General features: G+C 37.1%; 1 protein-coding gene across 3 annotated transcripts in view; it reads right to left on the bottom strand.

Annotated features, from left to right (window-relative positions):
- LOC139965766 (uncharacterized) overlaps positions 1 to 18,695 on the bottom strand; it is a 90,047-nt gene that overhangs the window by 35,086 nt on the left and 36,266 nt on the right. For all 3 annotated transcript variants that reach the window (XM_071968454.1, XM_071968453.1, XM_071968455.1), the window contains exon 3: positions 11,021 to 11,091. In XM_071968454.1, coding sequence (XP_071824555.1) covers positions 11,021 to 11,091 — 71 coding nt within the window. The remainder of the gene's footprint in view (positions 1 to 11,020; positions 11,092 to 18,695) is intronic.

Below are 18,695 nucleotides of genomic sequence, written 5' to 3'. Positions count from 1 at the left end.
GACATCCCTCTATCTAACTAAGGTATCTATAGATGAAGTTAAACATTTGGTTCTTCTTTATTACAGAGAATTATCTGCAGTACTATTATATCTAAGAGAGTCCTGTGTTGTTATTATATATTATTTGGTCATTCCTGGTGAAACTTTGATGAAAATCCAAAAGAAGGTTTGGATATTAACCAGTGACGAGCTTACTTGTCTCCTCATAACCACAGCATTCTCGCTCTACCATGACTAGATTGGTCTGCTAATCTGGTCTAGAACTACAACTAGTTCTGAAAGATTCGATGAACAAACCGGAACAAACCCTCCCAGCACTTTGGGTGGTAGAAAGAGAAGGAATGCCATAGACCGGTGGTGACCGGTTATAGAGGGTGTACTGTGCTTAAAGAAATACCACTCCCCCCTCTAAGCATGTTGGACAGAGAGTGCTGAGATTGTGAAAGAACAGGAAAGTGAGGAAAAAGAAGGAAACCTCTACAACTAATTTTTTGCTGTATTGTTTTCCAGCTACAGTACTATATATCTTACAGTGTTGTAACTATATAGTCATGACTTGAGTCATTGATATTCCAAAGTGAAGTGACCCATTTAGCGATATAAGACAATGACTCGGGAAAAATCACTGCCAATGATCGAATCAAAATACAGCCTTACAATCATATTGTATGACTCATTACAGATCCATTATCTACTAAATTTCCTTTTAATGTCCCAACTTGAAATGATCACAGAACATACTGGATTTCTTTATTTATGAGTGCACTTAACATGCTTACCTATCTGCTCATTCCATCAGCACTCTACGGCACCATGTCAAGAGTGAACTGATACATGTACATAATGACCAGTTCCCTCTACAAATGGTATAGCAAGAGAGTGTTGTTGTTGTTGTGAAGAGACAGGTGATTGATGATTGAGGAAGTTCAGTGAGGAGGCCCCCCAAATTTAGACTATTTAATGGCTAAATGTAATCTCAAAGTCTTTACTGGTTGCCAGGAAAACAAAAAGACAACTGCATTTTTTCTCTGCCAGTAGACAGACAACAAGTTTACCAAAAACCAAATTCAAAACAATTTACTCTATGTTAGCAAGCAAGTGTTTTTAAGGCCATCACTTACATTGCTTTTGTAAGTGGCTAAGCTTATGAAATTCTTGGCCAGGAATATCACAACTTCAAATATATGCTTTTATAAGCTTTTATCTTTGACATAGATCTCTACGAGCTACTGAAGGCTGCAATCAAATACTGAACAACAAATGTTCATTCCAGCATCTGTATAATTTTTTTAACTGTGCTGAGAGCAATAAACCTTGTTTACTTAAAACTCAAAATTCAAGAATACAAAGTTCAACCTAAAAACTTGCAACATGAATGCATATGCCTCACATGATATTTGTAGGTTTCCAATTAGGTTTTTCAAAAGGTCAACATTTGGTAACCCATGTTTACACCTGATTATTCCATCAAGAGCGTGGGAACCAAATTCTATAATCACTTTTGGAATCTTATCATGAGATACTCTTGGAGCATGCCAAGTCATACTAACTAACACAGATTTTCAGCAAAGGTTTCTACATACATGTAGCAGAGGAAATTTTAAAGGGATTTTTGTGGTTGTCTCTCTGACAACCAGGTCTTTTGTTTGTTTTGTTTATTGGTTGTCCAAACAGCAAATTTAGTCTGAAAACATGTAGCAACATAATAAAGAACGATCAATATGTATTTTAAAGGAGAGAAGTATGTCTGGTGAACAGAATGCCAGCCTACAGCCAGTTAAGCTCCCTGTGGTGTAGATCATAGGTCTACCACTACTGTTGTTTTATTCCAGTGCCTAAAGTGATGGAGGGTGATACCAATTTATCCTTTTTATCCTAATTGAGGGTATTTAGTCCTTTGGTCAACCGGACAGAACTTTGTTCCGCCTCTGACTACCGGCCGACCATCAAGTTTGCCATGTGTATACTTTAGTGTATGATATTAGCTTAGCACCAAATATGTAGCTCATATTCATGTACTAAAGTACCTTTTAGTAATAAAGCCAGTAGAAATCTACAAAATCCTCAGGTTTAATTGCCAAAATATAACAAACACTCGTCCAGAATATTTTTATTTTAATACCCTGATGCAAGTTTGATTAAAAAATATGTTGCATCCATATAATCTTCCTCCCACGATTTCCAATATTGATTATGTGTTGATAACTCTAAAACATAAATATAAATTAACTGCTATAAACATTTACCTTGCATGGAATCTAAGTATATATATCAATGTATTCTGCTTTTCTGAAGAAATACATGTTCATCAAACAAGATTGCAATGAAAGTCTGCCAAAGAACACAAACAAGGCATCCAGGGACCAAACAAAATTCACTTGTAGTTAATAATTGGATCAATTAATGTAGAAAATGGCACACTGTAGGCAACTACAGCACAGTAACAACCTGGCTATTTGGGTGACAAGAAACACTTTTAATGTCCTTATGAATCACTGTACTGGATCATTATATTGAATGGTGGGAATTCAAGTGAAACAGTCCCATACTTAGTGTATTTGATTATTTATGAGGAATGAGCCTACTGTACCTGTCTCCTCACAACATTACCACACTTTCCCACATATTTTGGGTAGTACTATAGAAACAGGAGGGTCATTAACAGGTCATGACAGGTCACTCATACTGTACAGTGATAAAAAGGTTACCAGTTCACCCTACAGGTACAGCTCAGTAGAGTGTGATAGTGCTAATATTGTGATGAGACAGGTAAGCAATGAATCAAAGTAAACATATTTGTTTCATTGTTATAAAATGCATTAGCAGCCATGATCCCTGGTCCTATTTCGTCAAGTCATGAGATAAAGTGCCTAATTTCAACACACAAAGTATTAGTTGTGTCAACAAGCTGATTAGTGAACTCTTGCATGATGATCTCTTGTTGTTGTTAAAAACTGCAATAACAGCCGTAATCCCTGGTCCTATTTCGTCAAGTCATGAGATAAAGTGCCTAATTTCAACACACAAAGTATTAGTTGTGTCAACAAGCCGATTAGTGAACTCTTGCATGATGATCTTTACGTGAAGAGAAGAAAGAGGAACAGATGAGTTGTAGTGATTCTGTACGCATAGTAATATTCTATATAGTTGCCTATATTTGTACTACATCATACCAAGGAGTACATTGACTTCTATGTATACTCATGCTGTTGTACTCTTATCACAAGTACACTGGCAATTACAACCCCGCAAACCTGATGCAACGGGCCACCACAAGATACATCATGACTACTTCCCTTTTGAGATCTCGCACAGGATGTCTGTATATTTGGAGTGATCATGATCTCAAATTATCAAACAATTGTTTGGTCTTTATCTGGCTGTCAGACAACCAAAGGTACCAGAGTAAATACAAATTATATTAAATGTGGCCTTCTGTGAAGGTGCTCCTCAGACTTGTATTGTTTGATTGCACGCTATCATGATAGTCATCTTTTCATTTATGATATACTGAAATAAACACTTCAAAAGTGATGTATGACTTATGTAAAGTATTAACTAAATATTGTATGTTCAACACACATCATTTTCTTGCTTTAACAACAGAGTTTGTGCGGATTAGCATTACCTGAACAGGTACCAACTTGTTTTGTTTGTGAGAGGTTAACAACGCGAGCAGTTTATTATGTCTTTGTTTTAGGTCATCACATATAACCCTTTCTTTTTGAAGTGAGAGGAAGAGGATAAAGTGATCTAAGAGTGGACCATTAGAGGATGGTGACCTTAACATATATGTGACTTGGGACGGGTAAAGTGTGGACCATTAGAGAATGGTGACCTTAACATATATGTGACTTGAGACGGGTAAAGAGTAGACCATTAGAGGATGGTGACCTTAACATATATGTGACTTGGGATGGGTAAAGAGTAGACCATTAGAGGATGGTGACCTTAACATATATGTGACTTGGGACGGGTAAAGTGTGGACCATTAGAGGATGGTGACCTTAACATATATGTGACTTGAGACGGGTAAAGAGTAGACCATTAGAGGATGGTGACCTTAACATATATGTGACTTGGGATGGGTAAAGAGTAGACCATTAGAGGATGGTGACCTTAACATATATGTGACTTGGGACGGGTAAAGAGTGGACCATTAGAGGATGGTGACCTTAACATATATGTGACTTGAGACGGGTAAAGAGTGGACCATTAGAGGATGGTGACCTTAACATATATGTGACTTGGGATGGGTAAAGAGTAGACCATTAGAGGATGGTGACCTCAACATATATGTGACTTGGGACGGGTAAAGAGTGGACCATTAGAGGATGGTGACCTTAACATATATGTGACTTGGGACGGGTAAAGAGTGGACCATTAGAGGATGGTGACCTTAACATATATGTGACTTGAGACGGGTAAAGAGTGGACCATTAGAGGATGGTGACCTTAACATATATGTAACTTGAGACGGGTAAAGAGTGGACCATTAGAGGATGGTGACCTTAACATATATGTGACTTGGGATGGGTAAAGAGTAGACCATTAGAGGATGGTGACCTTAACATATATGTGACTTGGGACGGGTAAAGAGTGGACCATTAGAGGATGGTGACCTTAACATATATGTGACTTGGGACGGGTAAAGAGTGGACCATTAGAGGATGGTGACCTTAACATATATGTGGTCAATTCCACGGTGACTCACGTGACATTTTTACTAAAATTCCTCTGTATTTAATATCATTAAACAAATAAAGAAATTACCTGGGAGAAAAGCATTCATGTAGTCAGTAAGGTAAGCCTTAAAGACCAACTATGGAGACTTTTAGATGAACATAAAATCCCACCATTTTTCATGTATGTAATTCTTTACTGACTCCAATTACATTGCTGTAATTAACTTTACCAATTTCGGACGTTAAATAAGTGAAAAATGGGACGAAAAGTCAGCTTCTATTTCAGACATTCCTGAAACATTCCTAAGACATCAGGTGACCATGTGACGTCAACGTTTGTATACCTCACTCACAACTATACTTTTAGTGTGTAAAGTCGTATACTTGAGCTGCCAAAAACATCAACGATATTACTCCTTTTTCCTCAAAATGTCACAATTCTGTGTTGTTGGAGGTTGCAGTTATACCTCATCCAACAAAAGCATCAGCTTTTTTAGATTTCCGAGTAAAAGAACCGACGTAAAACGCCGCAGACTTTGGATCATTTTTTTGAGATCCACGCGGAAAGATTTTTCAGCACCCGGAGTATCTCATGCCCATGAGTCCACATGCATGACCCTGCTTCTGTGTATGCAAATGTCTCATTCTGTGAAAATTATATACTGTCGATAGCTGTGTCGGACCATGGTCGGACATAGCTAATGTGAAATTGACCGTAAACACGCCCTGGACGTCCTTACATGTAACATTATATCACGCAATTAACAGTAATATATTTACTGTAAGAGATGACCGTATATATATATACCGTGCCAAGGGTATAGCATTGTTAGTACATGTACGGTAGTTAGTTACAAATCTCGCCGGCGTTGGCTCACAGCATGTGTAAATAGCCATGTTAGGATTTATCTATTTCATTTGTTGTATTCCAGTATCGTGAGTTCGTGATACATGTGTAATATTGTCCGTTCTGTTTATTCCGACATCTGCATGGTCCAAGGAGTTGAATAAAAACGGTAGTATGTAGCGATCGGACGTTTTATTTCGTTAGTGACTGTCTTGTGATTGTGGGATGTTAGTACTGGTCAAGGCCTGTTTCAACTAGACCTAACTCTATGGAATTACACAGACTCACGGTAGTGTTTCGCCCAGGATTGAACAAGAAACGTGGATTAGGATATTCACTGCTAAATTTGTTTATTGACAGGATACTTCTTCTGTGTTTGTATACTTTTGGATATTAAAACGAGTAAGTACTATGTAAGTATATTGTACCGTACGGACGTATTGACGCTACGCTATGTAAAAGATGCCTCCATTTGAGTGGAAATTTTGCTAATAAAATAAGCAATTTAACTAAAATTTCTGCTTATAATTGTCTTAAAACTTGTTGTTAACCTTCATGTGTTCTTGTTTTAAGCTAACAGCTTTTCAAACGCTCGAAATTGGAAGTCAAAAACAGTACAATTGTTCGCTATCTGTGTACAAACAGTGCCTATATCAGCGTTTGATTTTCGCGGTATACAAACTTTGACGTCACACGGTGACCAGAGGCTCCTTTGGGTCAATCTCTGTTTTCAGACATTCCAGAGGTTCATGTCACGTGACTACCCAAAATGTCCATTTTCGTGGTCGTTTTTGATGGGTTATAGTAGGTTTTCGAAGATTATTTTTTACACATGTTGATTATGGGTATGTAAACTCCTAAATTAATGGAAAATCTCAACAAAAAAAATTGCCTCCATATTTGGTCTTTAATGCTTACAACAGTAGACAAAAAATATTTATACCTCAAGTATTGGGGGTGAAATTGGCGAAAAACTAAACGTGACTCGCGTGACAGTTACTATTAGCAAAAATCAGAATGCACACACAAATGTTTGATTTCTTATGTCTTATTAAAATATTTCCAATCACTTTTTGTAATCATACCGAAGTTGAAAAACACCTCTACCTCAATTGCTATGCAACTTTGAAAAAATGTTGTAACGCATGAAAATAACGATGAAGATGTATTGTGACTCGCGTGACAAGAAAACGTGACTCGCGTGACTAGTTCACTTTTCGGATAGTTCTAGACCAAATGCAGTAGTGAATCAAAGGTATAGATCTTGCATAGTGAAATATAACATTCATTGGTGTAGAAAGTGTCCAAAAAGTACTTCCCTTGGGAATATCCAGATGATATTATGTCCCCGAGTTACCTTCATGACTGCAGACAGTAGGTAATATACTGTACGGGTAGTACAGTTGTTCAGGCAATATATCTTGTCAATTAATATTTGTAACAACATTTAGTCTGTTGAAGTCACTCATTTGAGAGTTATAGAAGAAAGAGATCTATCAAAATGTGATTCAAATTACCATTCTCATTTGTCATATTTGAATAAACCAAAAGTGTAATATTTGAGAAGATACATTCGCTCATAGGATTTTGGGAATGATTGAGCAGTTAAAACCTTAAGGTTGTCAAGTCATAGCACATGGCATTGCCAGATACAAATATAGATTATGTTTTTGTATATGACGTAAAAATCAATGAAAAGTGCTAACTTTCCAAATGTGGTGATAAAATAGGCATTATATTGCGAATCAATATTCATGATTTTAAATTCTGATACTTCAAATGAAATTATCATAATTAGTTGCATTATGTGTGCCCATATTATTCAAGTTGCCTAATTAAAGGGGAATGCATATCTGATATCTTTAATCAGTGATTCATTCATCAAACTATAACATCCCTGCAAATTTCACACAGTAAATAGGTAGAAACACTATCTTGATTTGACGTGACTCGCGTTGACGTGACTCGCGTGACATTCGTAAAGGGTGATTTTCTGCAAAATTTGAATATCTTCTGAAAAGGAAAATTCAGTAATCCTTTTGGTATCTATGTGAAGACGTGATATTCATTATTTGGAGTAAAACTTTTGTGCAGGCAAGGAGAAAAAAAACAAAAACAGTAAATTTTGTGACTCACGTGGCAGTAAATCGAGGGTGTTTACTGTTTTCAATTTACCACTGTTGTCTAATGCCTTGATGTCAAAATAAAATTGAAGCTATAAAGTGAGCACTATGCTATAGCAAATATAATTAGTCCAACACACAGTTAATAGGTAGAAACACTATCTTGAATTGACGTGACTCGCGTGACGTGACTCGCGTGACATTCGTAAAGGGTGATTTTCCGCAAAATTTGAATACCTTCTGGAAAGGAAAATTCAGTAATCCTTTTGGTATCTATGTGAAGACTTGATATTCATTATTTGGAGTAAAACTATTGTGCAGGCAAGGAGAAAAGAAACAAAAACAGTAAATTTTGTGACTCGCGTGACAGTAAATCGAGGGTGTTTTCAATTCACCACTATTGTCTAATGCCTTGATGTAGAAAAAAAATTGAAGCTATTAAGTGAGCACTATGCTATAGCAAATATAATTAGTCCAAAACACTGATACTACCTATGATTAATATGTACAAATCTGCACAAAATGAAATTTCACTGTATTTTTCATAATTTAGTTACTACGGGAACCATTTGTTATTACCAACCCCATAATCAAACAAATTATGTTTCTGGGGTGAAAAAATTATTTTTAGTAACTACAAGTATTCTATTTATTGGAAACTTATACAATTTTAATGTACAATGATTTTAATTTTTTTGGTATGATGTTGACCTTATCATGGAATTGACCATGTAACTTGAGACGGGTAAAGAGTGGACCATTAGAGGATGGTGACCTTAACATATATGTGACTTGGGATGGGTAAAGAGTAGACCATTAGAGGATGGTGACCTTAACATATATGTGACTTGGGACGGGTAAAGAGTGGACCATTAGAGGATGGTGACCTTAACATATATGTGACTTGGGATGGGTAAAGAGTAGACCATTAGAGGATGGTGACCTTAACATATATGTGACTTGGGACGGGTAAAGAGTGGACCATTAGAGGATGGTGACCTTAACATATATGTGACTTGGGACGGGTAAAGTGTGGACCATTAGATGATGGTGACCTTAACATATATGTGACTTGGGACGGGTAAAGTGTGGACCATTAGAGGATGGTGACCTTAACATATATGTGACTTGGGACGGGTAAAGTGTGGACCATTAGAGGATGGTGACCTTAACATATATGTGACTTGGGACGGGTAAAGTGTGGACCATTAGATGATGGTGACCTTAACATATATGTGACTTGGGACGGGTAAAGAGTGGACCATTAGATGATGGTGACCTTAACATATATGTGACTTGGGACGGGTAAAGAGTGGTCCATTAGAGGATGGTGACCTTAACATATATGTGACTTGGGACGGGTAAAGAGTGGACTATTAAAGGATGGTGACCGTAACATATATGTGACTTGGGACGGGTAAAGAGTGGACCATTAGAGGATGGTGACCTTAACATATATGTGACTTGGGATGGGTAAAGAGTAGACCATTAGAGGATGGTGACCTTAACATATATGTGACTTGGGACGGGTAAAGAGTGGTCCATTAGAGGATGGTGACCTTAACATATATGTGACTTGGGACGGGTAAAGAGTGGACCATTAGAGGATGGTGACCGTAACATATATGTGACTTGGGACGGGTAAAGAGTGGACCATTAGAGGATGGTGACCGTAACATATATGTGACTTGGGATGGGTAAAGAGTAGACCATTAGATGATGGTGACCTTAACATATACTGTATGTGACTTGGGACGGGTAAAGAGTGGACCATTAGAGGATGGTGACCGTAACATATATGTGACTTGGGACGGGTAAAGAGTAGACCATTAGAGGATGGTGACCGTAACATATATATGTGACTTGTGATGGGTAAAGAGAGACACTAAGTGAACTATAGCCTGCTCATTATATGGATGCTGATAAGTAATTATGATAGGGAGTGTAACTCAGTCACCCAAGGAAGGGGGGGAGGGGGTCCGGAATTGCTTTAAAAATATTGGTAACAGTTTTTGGAGATTCAAAGTCTCCCCCAAGAAGTGAAATTATTTCCTACAATATTGTGAGTTTGTGACCTACTGGTCTGTACTGCAGTGATATGGGTCTGCTTTTGTAGAGCATATGATTCACTAATTAAGAACTTTATATTTATCCTTCTCTCCTTTCCCTACTTCTTGCAGTTTCCTTCCCTTTCCCCATCCCCCCCCCCCTCTCCATAATTACTACCTGGAGATTTTCTTTGATGATTCTATAGGTCCGAGCAAACTAAATTACTGCCCAACAGTCACAAAACATATACAATGAACATTGAATAAATCCCACAACTTACAGGGCTTGGATGTTTACAATATTTCTCCATTGGTGGAATGAGTATAAAGATGGGTGAGCAGTCGTCTATGCAGAGACTTATAATGGAAAGTTACCAACGTATGCATGAAAAGATAGACAAAAGTGCGAAAGTAGTGTGCAGGCATGTAAGTAGAGAGTAAAATGCAATAGATATCCCAAAACTTACTGGTTTGTGTATTTAGGAAATGACACTACTTATCTGCCTCCTATAGACATGCCCACTCAGATCTACCCTAGCCTATAAACTGGTTAAAATTATCGCGTTGCGTCTCCATGATGTTGTCTGAGTTCACTGCCCACTCTGATCTACCCTAGCCTATAAACTGTTTAAAATTATTGCGCTGTGTCTCCATGATGTTGTCTGAGGTCACCGCACACTCCGATCTACCCTAGCCTATAAACTGATAAGTATTATTGCGCTGCGTCTCCATAATGTTGTCTGAGGTCACCGCACACTCTGATCTACCCTAGCCTATAAACTGGTTAAAATTATTGCGTTGCGTCTCCATGATGTTGTCTGAGGTCACTGCACACTCCTATCTACCCTAGCCTAGCCTATAAACTGGTTAAAATTATCGCGTTGCGTCTCCATGATGTTGTCTGAGTTCACTGCCCACTCAGATCTACCCTAGCCTATAAACTGGTAAAAGTTATTGCGCTGCGTCTCCATGATGTTGTCTGAGGTCCCTGCACACTCCGATCTACCCTAGCCTATAAACTGATAAGTATTATTGCGCTGTGTCTCCATGATGTTGTCTGAGGTCACCGCACACTCTGATCTACCCTAGCCTATAAACTGGTAAAATTTATTGCGCTGCGTCTCTATGATGTTGTCTGAGGTCCCTGCACACTCCGATCTACCCTAGCCTATTAACTGGTAAAAATTATTGCGTTGCGTCTCCATGATGCTCTCTGAGGTCACTGCTCTCTCTTTCTTCCATTCATAGGCTAGGGGAAGATTGAAGTGCATTTATACATAGGAGACAGGTCAGAGAGAAATGAAGTATAGAACTCACTTGATGGAGAGCTGTAAGTCCATCCTCATTGCCAGTGTTAGGGTCAACTCCATTCTTAAGGAATGCTTCAACTGTGAAGGAAAAATGTGAACAAAAGTTCTATATTATCACACATAAGAATAATATATTGATCTATTACAAATCGTTTCTCATTTAGAAGCCAGTGAACACTTTAAATAAGTAAAACTGATGCCTATGAACTTACAACAAAAACAACTCTGGTTTGATTTTAAGTTTAAGTGATATCTGGAATCTTTTCACTTAATGGCATTGTGGAATGTGGAATTTAGTAATCATAGTAATCTGTGACAAAGAGGTGAAACAGAAAACCCAACGCTTTGAAATAGAGCAGTAAGAAATAAGACGTAATTATCCTCTTTATAATCTGCAAACTAACAAAAGCTTAAAAATGAAAACACTTCAGTATAAACATTACAACAGCATAATGCATGTCAATATAAACTACAATGTTTTCCAACAGCTGATCAAACAAAACTAAAAATGTTTCAAAGATATTTGATACTGGCATCGCCTCAAAGATTGAGATCACTTTCCAATAATTGTTTATCCAATGAACTAATAATACTTCTTTCTTAAATATTATCTTTGGTCTTGGCCAATATGGATCATTTTTTAAGCATTGTTTTGTGTAACACTGCCAATGTAATTGTTATTTTTTACCAACCAATCAAGAAATATTCAACCTAAGATTAAAATCAAACAATCTACGTCACCCTACTAGTTTTTAGCATCACAATTATCTTAATTAGTAATTAATTAATGATTCTTCATGACTTCTTCCCCCCCCCGCAATTTTTATTTAAATTTGAGGTTTTCACATGCAAAATTCAAGCGGAACAGTTTACTTTATTGTATGAAAAGAAACTTCACACTAGAATCAAGCTGCTATACAGCACTGTTTTACGGTGTTGCCATTTTGTATCAAAGCAGTATCAAAATGTTACTACAAATTCAATGCTAAAAGCTGCTTTAAATAGTATCACACAAGCCTTGGCAGGAAGTTTCAGATATCCTTCCTCTTTCCTACATAAGACACAGTTGGAACAACACTGCACACAGTTGGAGATTTCTATGACAAAGAATATTCTAATTACAACAAGGTTAATGTGTAAAAAATAGTCGTAAATGGAAAGTCTCGAGATGATATGATTTGTGTGACACTGATAAAGAATGGAAAATTACCTGGATCCTGCAAAGTCTTCTCTGATATTAAAAATGAGAGCTGGATCATGGTTTGAAGAGGTACTTCAATTTGAGAATAGTTTTAGGGAATCTCATATTTTTAAAGCTCATTTGTGTATACTGACCACCACACTCAGTAAGCTTACTAGTTTGAATATTTACCAATGCTGATTACTGCTATACCAGGGAATCATTTATTTGGTAAATCACATAGCTACTGTACATGTATACTAGATGTAAACTGGACAAATTGATAAACACACATTATGCAAAGATAGCTTTGTACACTGAATTGTTTACTATGTGGATTATGTTAATTATTCCAGGCTGTTATATCTCATTAACCTATCGTTACTATGCAGACTTACACCTCTATATTTACCCCTACTTGACAAAAAATGTAAACAGAATTTAAGTACTGCCCCCCCTTTTGTGGATTCTTGGTATCTGTAATTCCAGAATTAGGCTTTGCCTATATTGAGTGGTTTACATGGAATGTCCATGATACTATACACCACTGTATACATATATGCATGTTGGATAATCCACACTAACGTTTAGAACTCAAAGGTGAAAACCAGGGTAAACCAAGCCACAACTAGTTCAACTTAGACACCAAGCCCTGTATTACTAATATATACTCTGCCTAGCCCAACAACCATATTATAACCCGATACATTCATCACTGATGAATAACAATAGGGAGGGATCGGATTCTGTGTTTAGAGTTTAAGTATAATGTCCAATCAATATCGATGACAATTCATTGCAAGTGCGCGGGTGTGAAACAAAGTGAATGAAATCCTGACAGGAATCCATCTAAAGTAATTGTATTTGTACTTTATTATCTAATGACGGGTACAGTAGTACTTAAATGAACTCTGTACAATTTACACTATGCCTGCCAGTGATAGCATGTGAGAGTAATACTGCAGCAATGAATTCATCCATTATTCAGGTTATGATGGGTAAAATAAACACTTCAGCAAAACTGAAAGGCAACGGTGCGTGTGAATGGAATCTTCCTTCTTGCTAGTAAGTATTAGATAGATGTGATGTATTTGCTGATGTGAAAAGTTTATGCACTATTCAATGGTTCACTTATATATATGCACACTGCATGGCGCCAATTTCTTTCAGATGAATTCTCTCCATTTTTCTCATCTTTGGAATTCTACGTTGTGTCTTTCTAATATGGCCCACTCTTTAAATACTTGAGAAAACAAATTCATCCGTAAAAGCAATGTGTTTGATAGATATTTTCTTGTTATGCCTCACAGAAACCTTTGGCTGCAAAGAAGCAAAGTAGTGTGAGAGATTGCATCACCAACTTATATAGATCTTCATGTCTATGTTTGTACTGCAGTTTGTTTATTTGTTTACTTTTCATATTTTTGCTAAAAATTACACTGTGGCTTCGATAATGTAGTGCGATAAATCTTTTGGGAATCAGTCATCTGAAAGAGATAATCATGCTTACAAGGCCTTGTTCTCAGGAAAGAGAAATCGAGTTCCATTTACGAAGAACATCCCGCGCAAAGTTGCACTTCGATTGAGTCTTGCAGAAAAGACGTACCTCGATTTACATCGCAACCGAGAGTGAACCCGGTCGGCAAGTAATACTAGTTTCTCGGTATGTGGAGCTAGAGCTCTGTGCCGTTTGATTCTATGGAGTTTACCTTGGACAACTTCACATACTATTATGTGCTGGAATCAAACAACTGCAAAAGAACATACATGACATGTGTATATTTTGCATGACAATATGCAATATAAAGACACAGTGGTCCATATATATGGTTCAGGTAGTGGTATTGCCGAGCTGTGAGCCTGTGACATCTGTTGCAGTTGCTAACAGTAACTGCACTATTTATCTTGGTTACTGACATCAGCTCTCATGTATAGTAAATAATAAACTCAATCAGGGGGGGAAAAGAAGGGTAATTCCCAAACTGTTTTTGCTATAATACATACATGTACAATAAAGACAAATATGAGACTGTAGTGTACTAAGCCAAAAATTCAACAAAACTCCGAAGTGTTCACTGATGCTTGTACACCCACAAACCGTGGACCGATCATCGCATTCCATAAATTGAAACAGAAATAAGTAGCAGAACAGGGAATGAACAATAAACTCATAAAGGACGAGGTAGAAGTGATCCACAGCACAGAATTCTTATATGGTACACAGCTACCACATATGGACGAACACCACGACAAGCATGTACGTTGTCAGTATTTAAGAAGAAAAATTCTGAAGTTCTTCTCATCATAAGAAGTAGAAATAAAATTATTCTACATCAAATGAACAAAAGGGAAATATGTTCTTACTTCGCAATGTTTTATCGGTAGAGGGAGAATTTTGCCAGGCTGGAACATCACCGGGGAGGCCGCTGGGGTTAGGAGGAATTTGGCCAATTTTTATACCCACTGTAGCTAGCTCAGCGATGTACTAATTGTCATAATGGCCAACCTTCTAAGACAGTATTCAAGTCCAATATATTCTTCATCTATCTTTAAATCAATATTTACACAAATTGTTGTCAGCTCTAAGTCCTTTGAGTTTTGAAATAGTTTTTCAACACATTTGTGGGTAAACAAAGTAGGCTGTAGTTCTACTCAGCAAAATTATGCCAAAAGTGATCTATAACATCCAATCTTTCATCAGTTTGTATATTGCAAATAACTTCTTCAAGTGTTCACATACTACAGTATCTATCCCCACTTTTATACAACTGACCTTTACTTCATAATGAACAAACCCTCCACGACCATAAATCTTGGCAATTTATATCAGACGGAGGAGCGATATCAATGTGCGATAATTGTTTGAATATTGAACCAATGTCACAGGCTACTTTGATGTTGCTCTGAAAGCAATTTTATTGCAAGTTAATTATCTTCTATTCAGCATGAAGTGGTGATACATACCATAATGACTTAAGTAGTGGATTATATTGAACCTGGTACTGTATGGACAATTGAACAGAAAATGTACAGCTAGATTATAGAAAACCAAGTGTTTTTTGATATTTTTTTTCTGTATATTTTTTTTAGGGAGTGTCACTACCCGACAAGCCCTATAGGGTTTCTTAGTATCACTTCCTTTCACAAGTTTTGTTTCTTATCTCCTTCTATGTCATATGTCATACTTATGTTGTGATAGAACAAAAATAAATAAATGAAATGATATGAAATATTTGATGGAGCATATGAAGGAATTGTTTGAATGGTGTGTAGCAGCTTGTAAGTTACATTTAATCTAACTCGGTATTCACAGACAATGGTGGTTGACCAGGCTACAAAACTTGGCAATGTTCCAGCTTTATAACTCTTAACCGTTTTTCATATCCTATTTGTAAATATGTTCTCACGTATTTATACTGGATTTTAAATAAACTTGAAACTTCCCCTGACAGTGATTCCAGTAGGGTTGCAGTGCAATGTTAAAAACGAGACCAGTCTTTGCAACTGGAGCACAGTAGACCTTGCAAGTACATTCTTACATGATTGTGTGGAGACAAAAGATTCATGATGAAAATGACATAGTTTAGTAACATTCCAGGTACCACAATTTCATTCTCACTGTAAATTAAATATTTAAGGTGTTTGGCTGTGGATTATTCTGTAGGCCTCTGGGACCTGTACACGTTATCATTAACTTCCTTTCTTTGACCTCACAACGACCGACATACTGCTTTTAGTTAACCACACGTACAGTATGCAATTCTGACTTTCATTTCTCATATACCGGAGGGGCCAGTCATAGGGGGGCACACAGTGTTGAAAGGTTACCAGTTCATTCTAGGCACGGTAGAACGAGAGTCCTAAGGCTGTGGGGAGACAGGTAAGCAAGAAGCGAAGGAAATAGGACATAAACAAGTCCTCCAAATGTAAAGCTTGGGGCATATCATTCTTTCTTAATTTCCTGACCGAACAAGAAGTAACAGCAGGATGTTTCAAAATGACGACTTATATTAACTATAGTGAATTAGCGTGTTCTGAGAGATATGAGTGCACGGTTAAAACGAGCAAGGTTTCATCTTCCTGTATGCATATATTATATACACAGGATGTATGCTAGACTTCCAAATGGATTCTATATCAATTGACAATACTGGAATTCAAAACTTTATTGCACTCTCGAACTGTAAACTGCACTCTCGAATTGTTTGAATTATTTGGCTTGCTTACAAAGACAATGCCACAGTATTTAATATCAATTTAAAAGCTCTTAAGATTGAAGGTATTATCATTTACCCCAGGGAAAAATCCATCAAGACACTGCTGGGGCAGGGGGGGGGGAGACTTCAGCTTCACCAGAACGAAACCAAGTTTACAAAAATCCTTGAGTATAAGTGGATTAATTGTCTGTGTGGTACAAACTGAAGAGTTCTTTGACATTGTTTCAAAAGTTAAAAAACACCATTAATTTTACCAAATTTCTCTTAGACCCCTCCCCTGAGAGATATAACAGCTTAGCCCTTCCCTCCCTCCATCCCTGGGCCCTACTCTATCAACACAAGTATAGAAGTTGCACACCCGATGTCCCATCTAATATTCTAGTCATCGTTAGCACAATAAGTACAATCCACATGAAGATGCCTATTATATATAGACACAATCTCGCACATACAGTACATTTACCGAAGGGCAGAAGAATTGAATCTTAATTCATGATGGATATATATCCAATTACCGTGTACATAGCTGCACCGATCTATACATTAAAAAAAATAGTATCCCTTTTGTTGTTAGTCTCAGAAATATGGAAAAAACATTTGTTAAAAACTAATGAGATATATTATGTTTTCAATAAATGTGACTGGATGAGCAATGGACACATTTCATTCTCCTTTATATAGGAACAACTATTTTGGTAGTTTGAAGCACAAACAAGACAAACTGATATACTTTCACTGGCCTTGAGTTACTAATTAAACTGATAAGTATGTATTGTACACACACAAAAAATGTATGCTCTTGCTTCAGATTCCTTCAAGTCTGTATTTTTTATTTCCAAACAGTATTTGAAAGGTGAGTAGTATTCCCAGTCTTGAGTCTACTTGAGTTAATGAAAACCCACCGGTCATGATCATTATCATAGATCTGTTAGTGATTCAATTATAAGCAGTACTTTGGATAAAATCTTAGCACACACATACAAACAATGGGTTAGAGTAAGATGATATATGTTAAGTGGATGCAGACAAGTTTAGCATAAAATCGGACGACATCTGCTGGTACAAGGAAGGCAACATCAAACGCATTTGCCAGCACTTTGCAATATTCTTATTACAAGCTATCAACTTGTCATCAAACTCTTGTCATACCAGCAAGAACAACAAACAACAGCAAAAAAAAAAAGAGGTAAAGGCTTTCAAAAATAAAATGTCTGCTCCAAAGGAAAACTGTAAATTTTTGGGTGTGCTCGGCCAGAATATAAGTTGCAGAACAAATTTTCATTGCCAATGGGAGTTGTTACCCTATTTACAAGTAAAACAATCATCAATGACAAATCAAATGTAGTTTTAGAACACTATACCCTCTTGACAAGATTTTACACTTGAGGTCACACTACTGAAAAACCAAAAATATACTTCAAGAAACCTTGACCAAGCTTTTTGGGATTTATGACTATAATTATCACCTGCCTGGTCTAAAAGATTCATCTTGTTTCAAGACTCTTTCTGAACATATAGCCAAAGCTGACATTTCTGTCTTAAAAATTATAAAACTTACTGGTTTATATATTTACGAGTGACCCGCTTACCTGTCTCCCCACAACATTAGCACCGCATTCTACCGTGTCTATTATGCCCTGGTAATCTTTTAACACTGTGCACCCTCAGTGACCGGTCCTATCCGGTCAATGCCTTCCCTTAACTTACAAAGTACGCTATAAAAGTGAAAACCCAACACTTAGAAAGCGAACAAGTAACAAAATACATGAAACAATCATAACATCTTACGAGAATCGCGTATCCGTGATAGTGCGAGATAGGGGCTCGCGGCTTACAAAGTACGCTACAAAAGTGAAATCCAACACTTAGAAAGCGAACAAGTAACGAAAGTACATGAAAACAATCATAACATCTTAGAAGAAGTATAACAGATAAAAACATGTACACAAAGATGAGAAACCGCCTATTCGCGATACTGTGAAATAGGCGGTTCGAACGAAGTAGTTTCGCGGAACTACTACCTGAGAAAATAATGTTACGCTGATAAAAAACGAACACATGGGCGTGAGTTGCACACTATAAACAGCCCCCAAACTCCCTTCCCTATAAGAAAGGATACTTATCAGGCTGTAATAGACTGTTGAAACGCTTAGAAATCCAATAGGATGTAAAGAAGGTAATAATCCAATGTAATCCGGGCAGTTTTCGAAAGATTTGAATCCACTACAAAAACGCATGAGTAAACACTTTGGATGGTAGAATGAGAAGGGAGGGCATTGACCGGA

The sequence above is a fragment of the Apostichopus japonicus genome, chromosome 3 (assembly GCF_037975245.1).
Source record: "Apostichopus japonicus isolate 1M-3 chromosome 3, ASM3797524v1, whole genome shotgun sequence".
In the NCBI taxonomy this organism is placed as follows: Eukaryota; Metazoa; Echinodermata; class Holothuroidea; order Aspidochirotida; family Stichopodidae; genus Apostichopus; species Apostichopus japonicus.
This window is presented reverse-complemented; position numbering and strand designations above follow the sequence as displayed.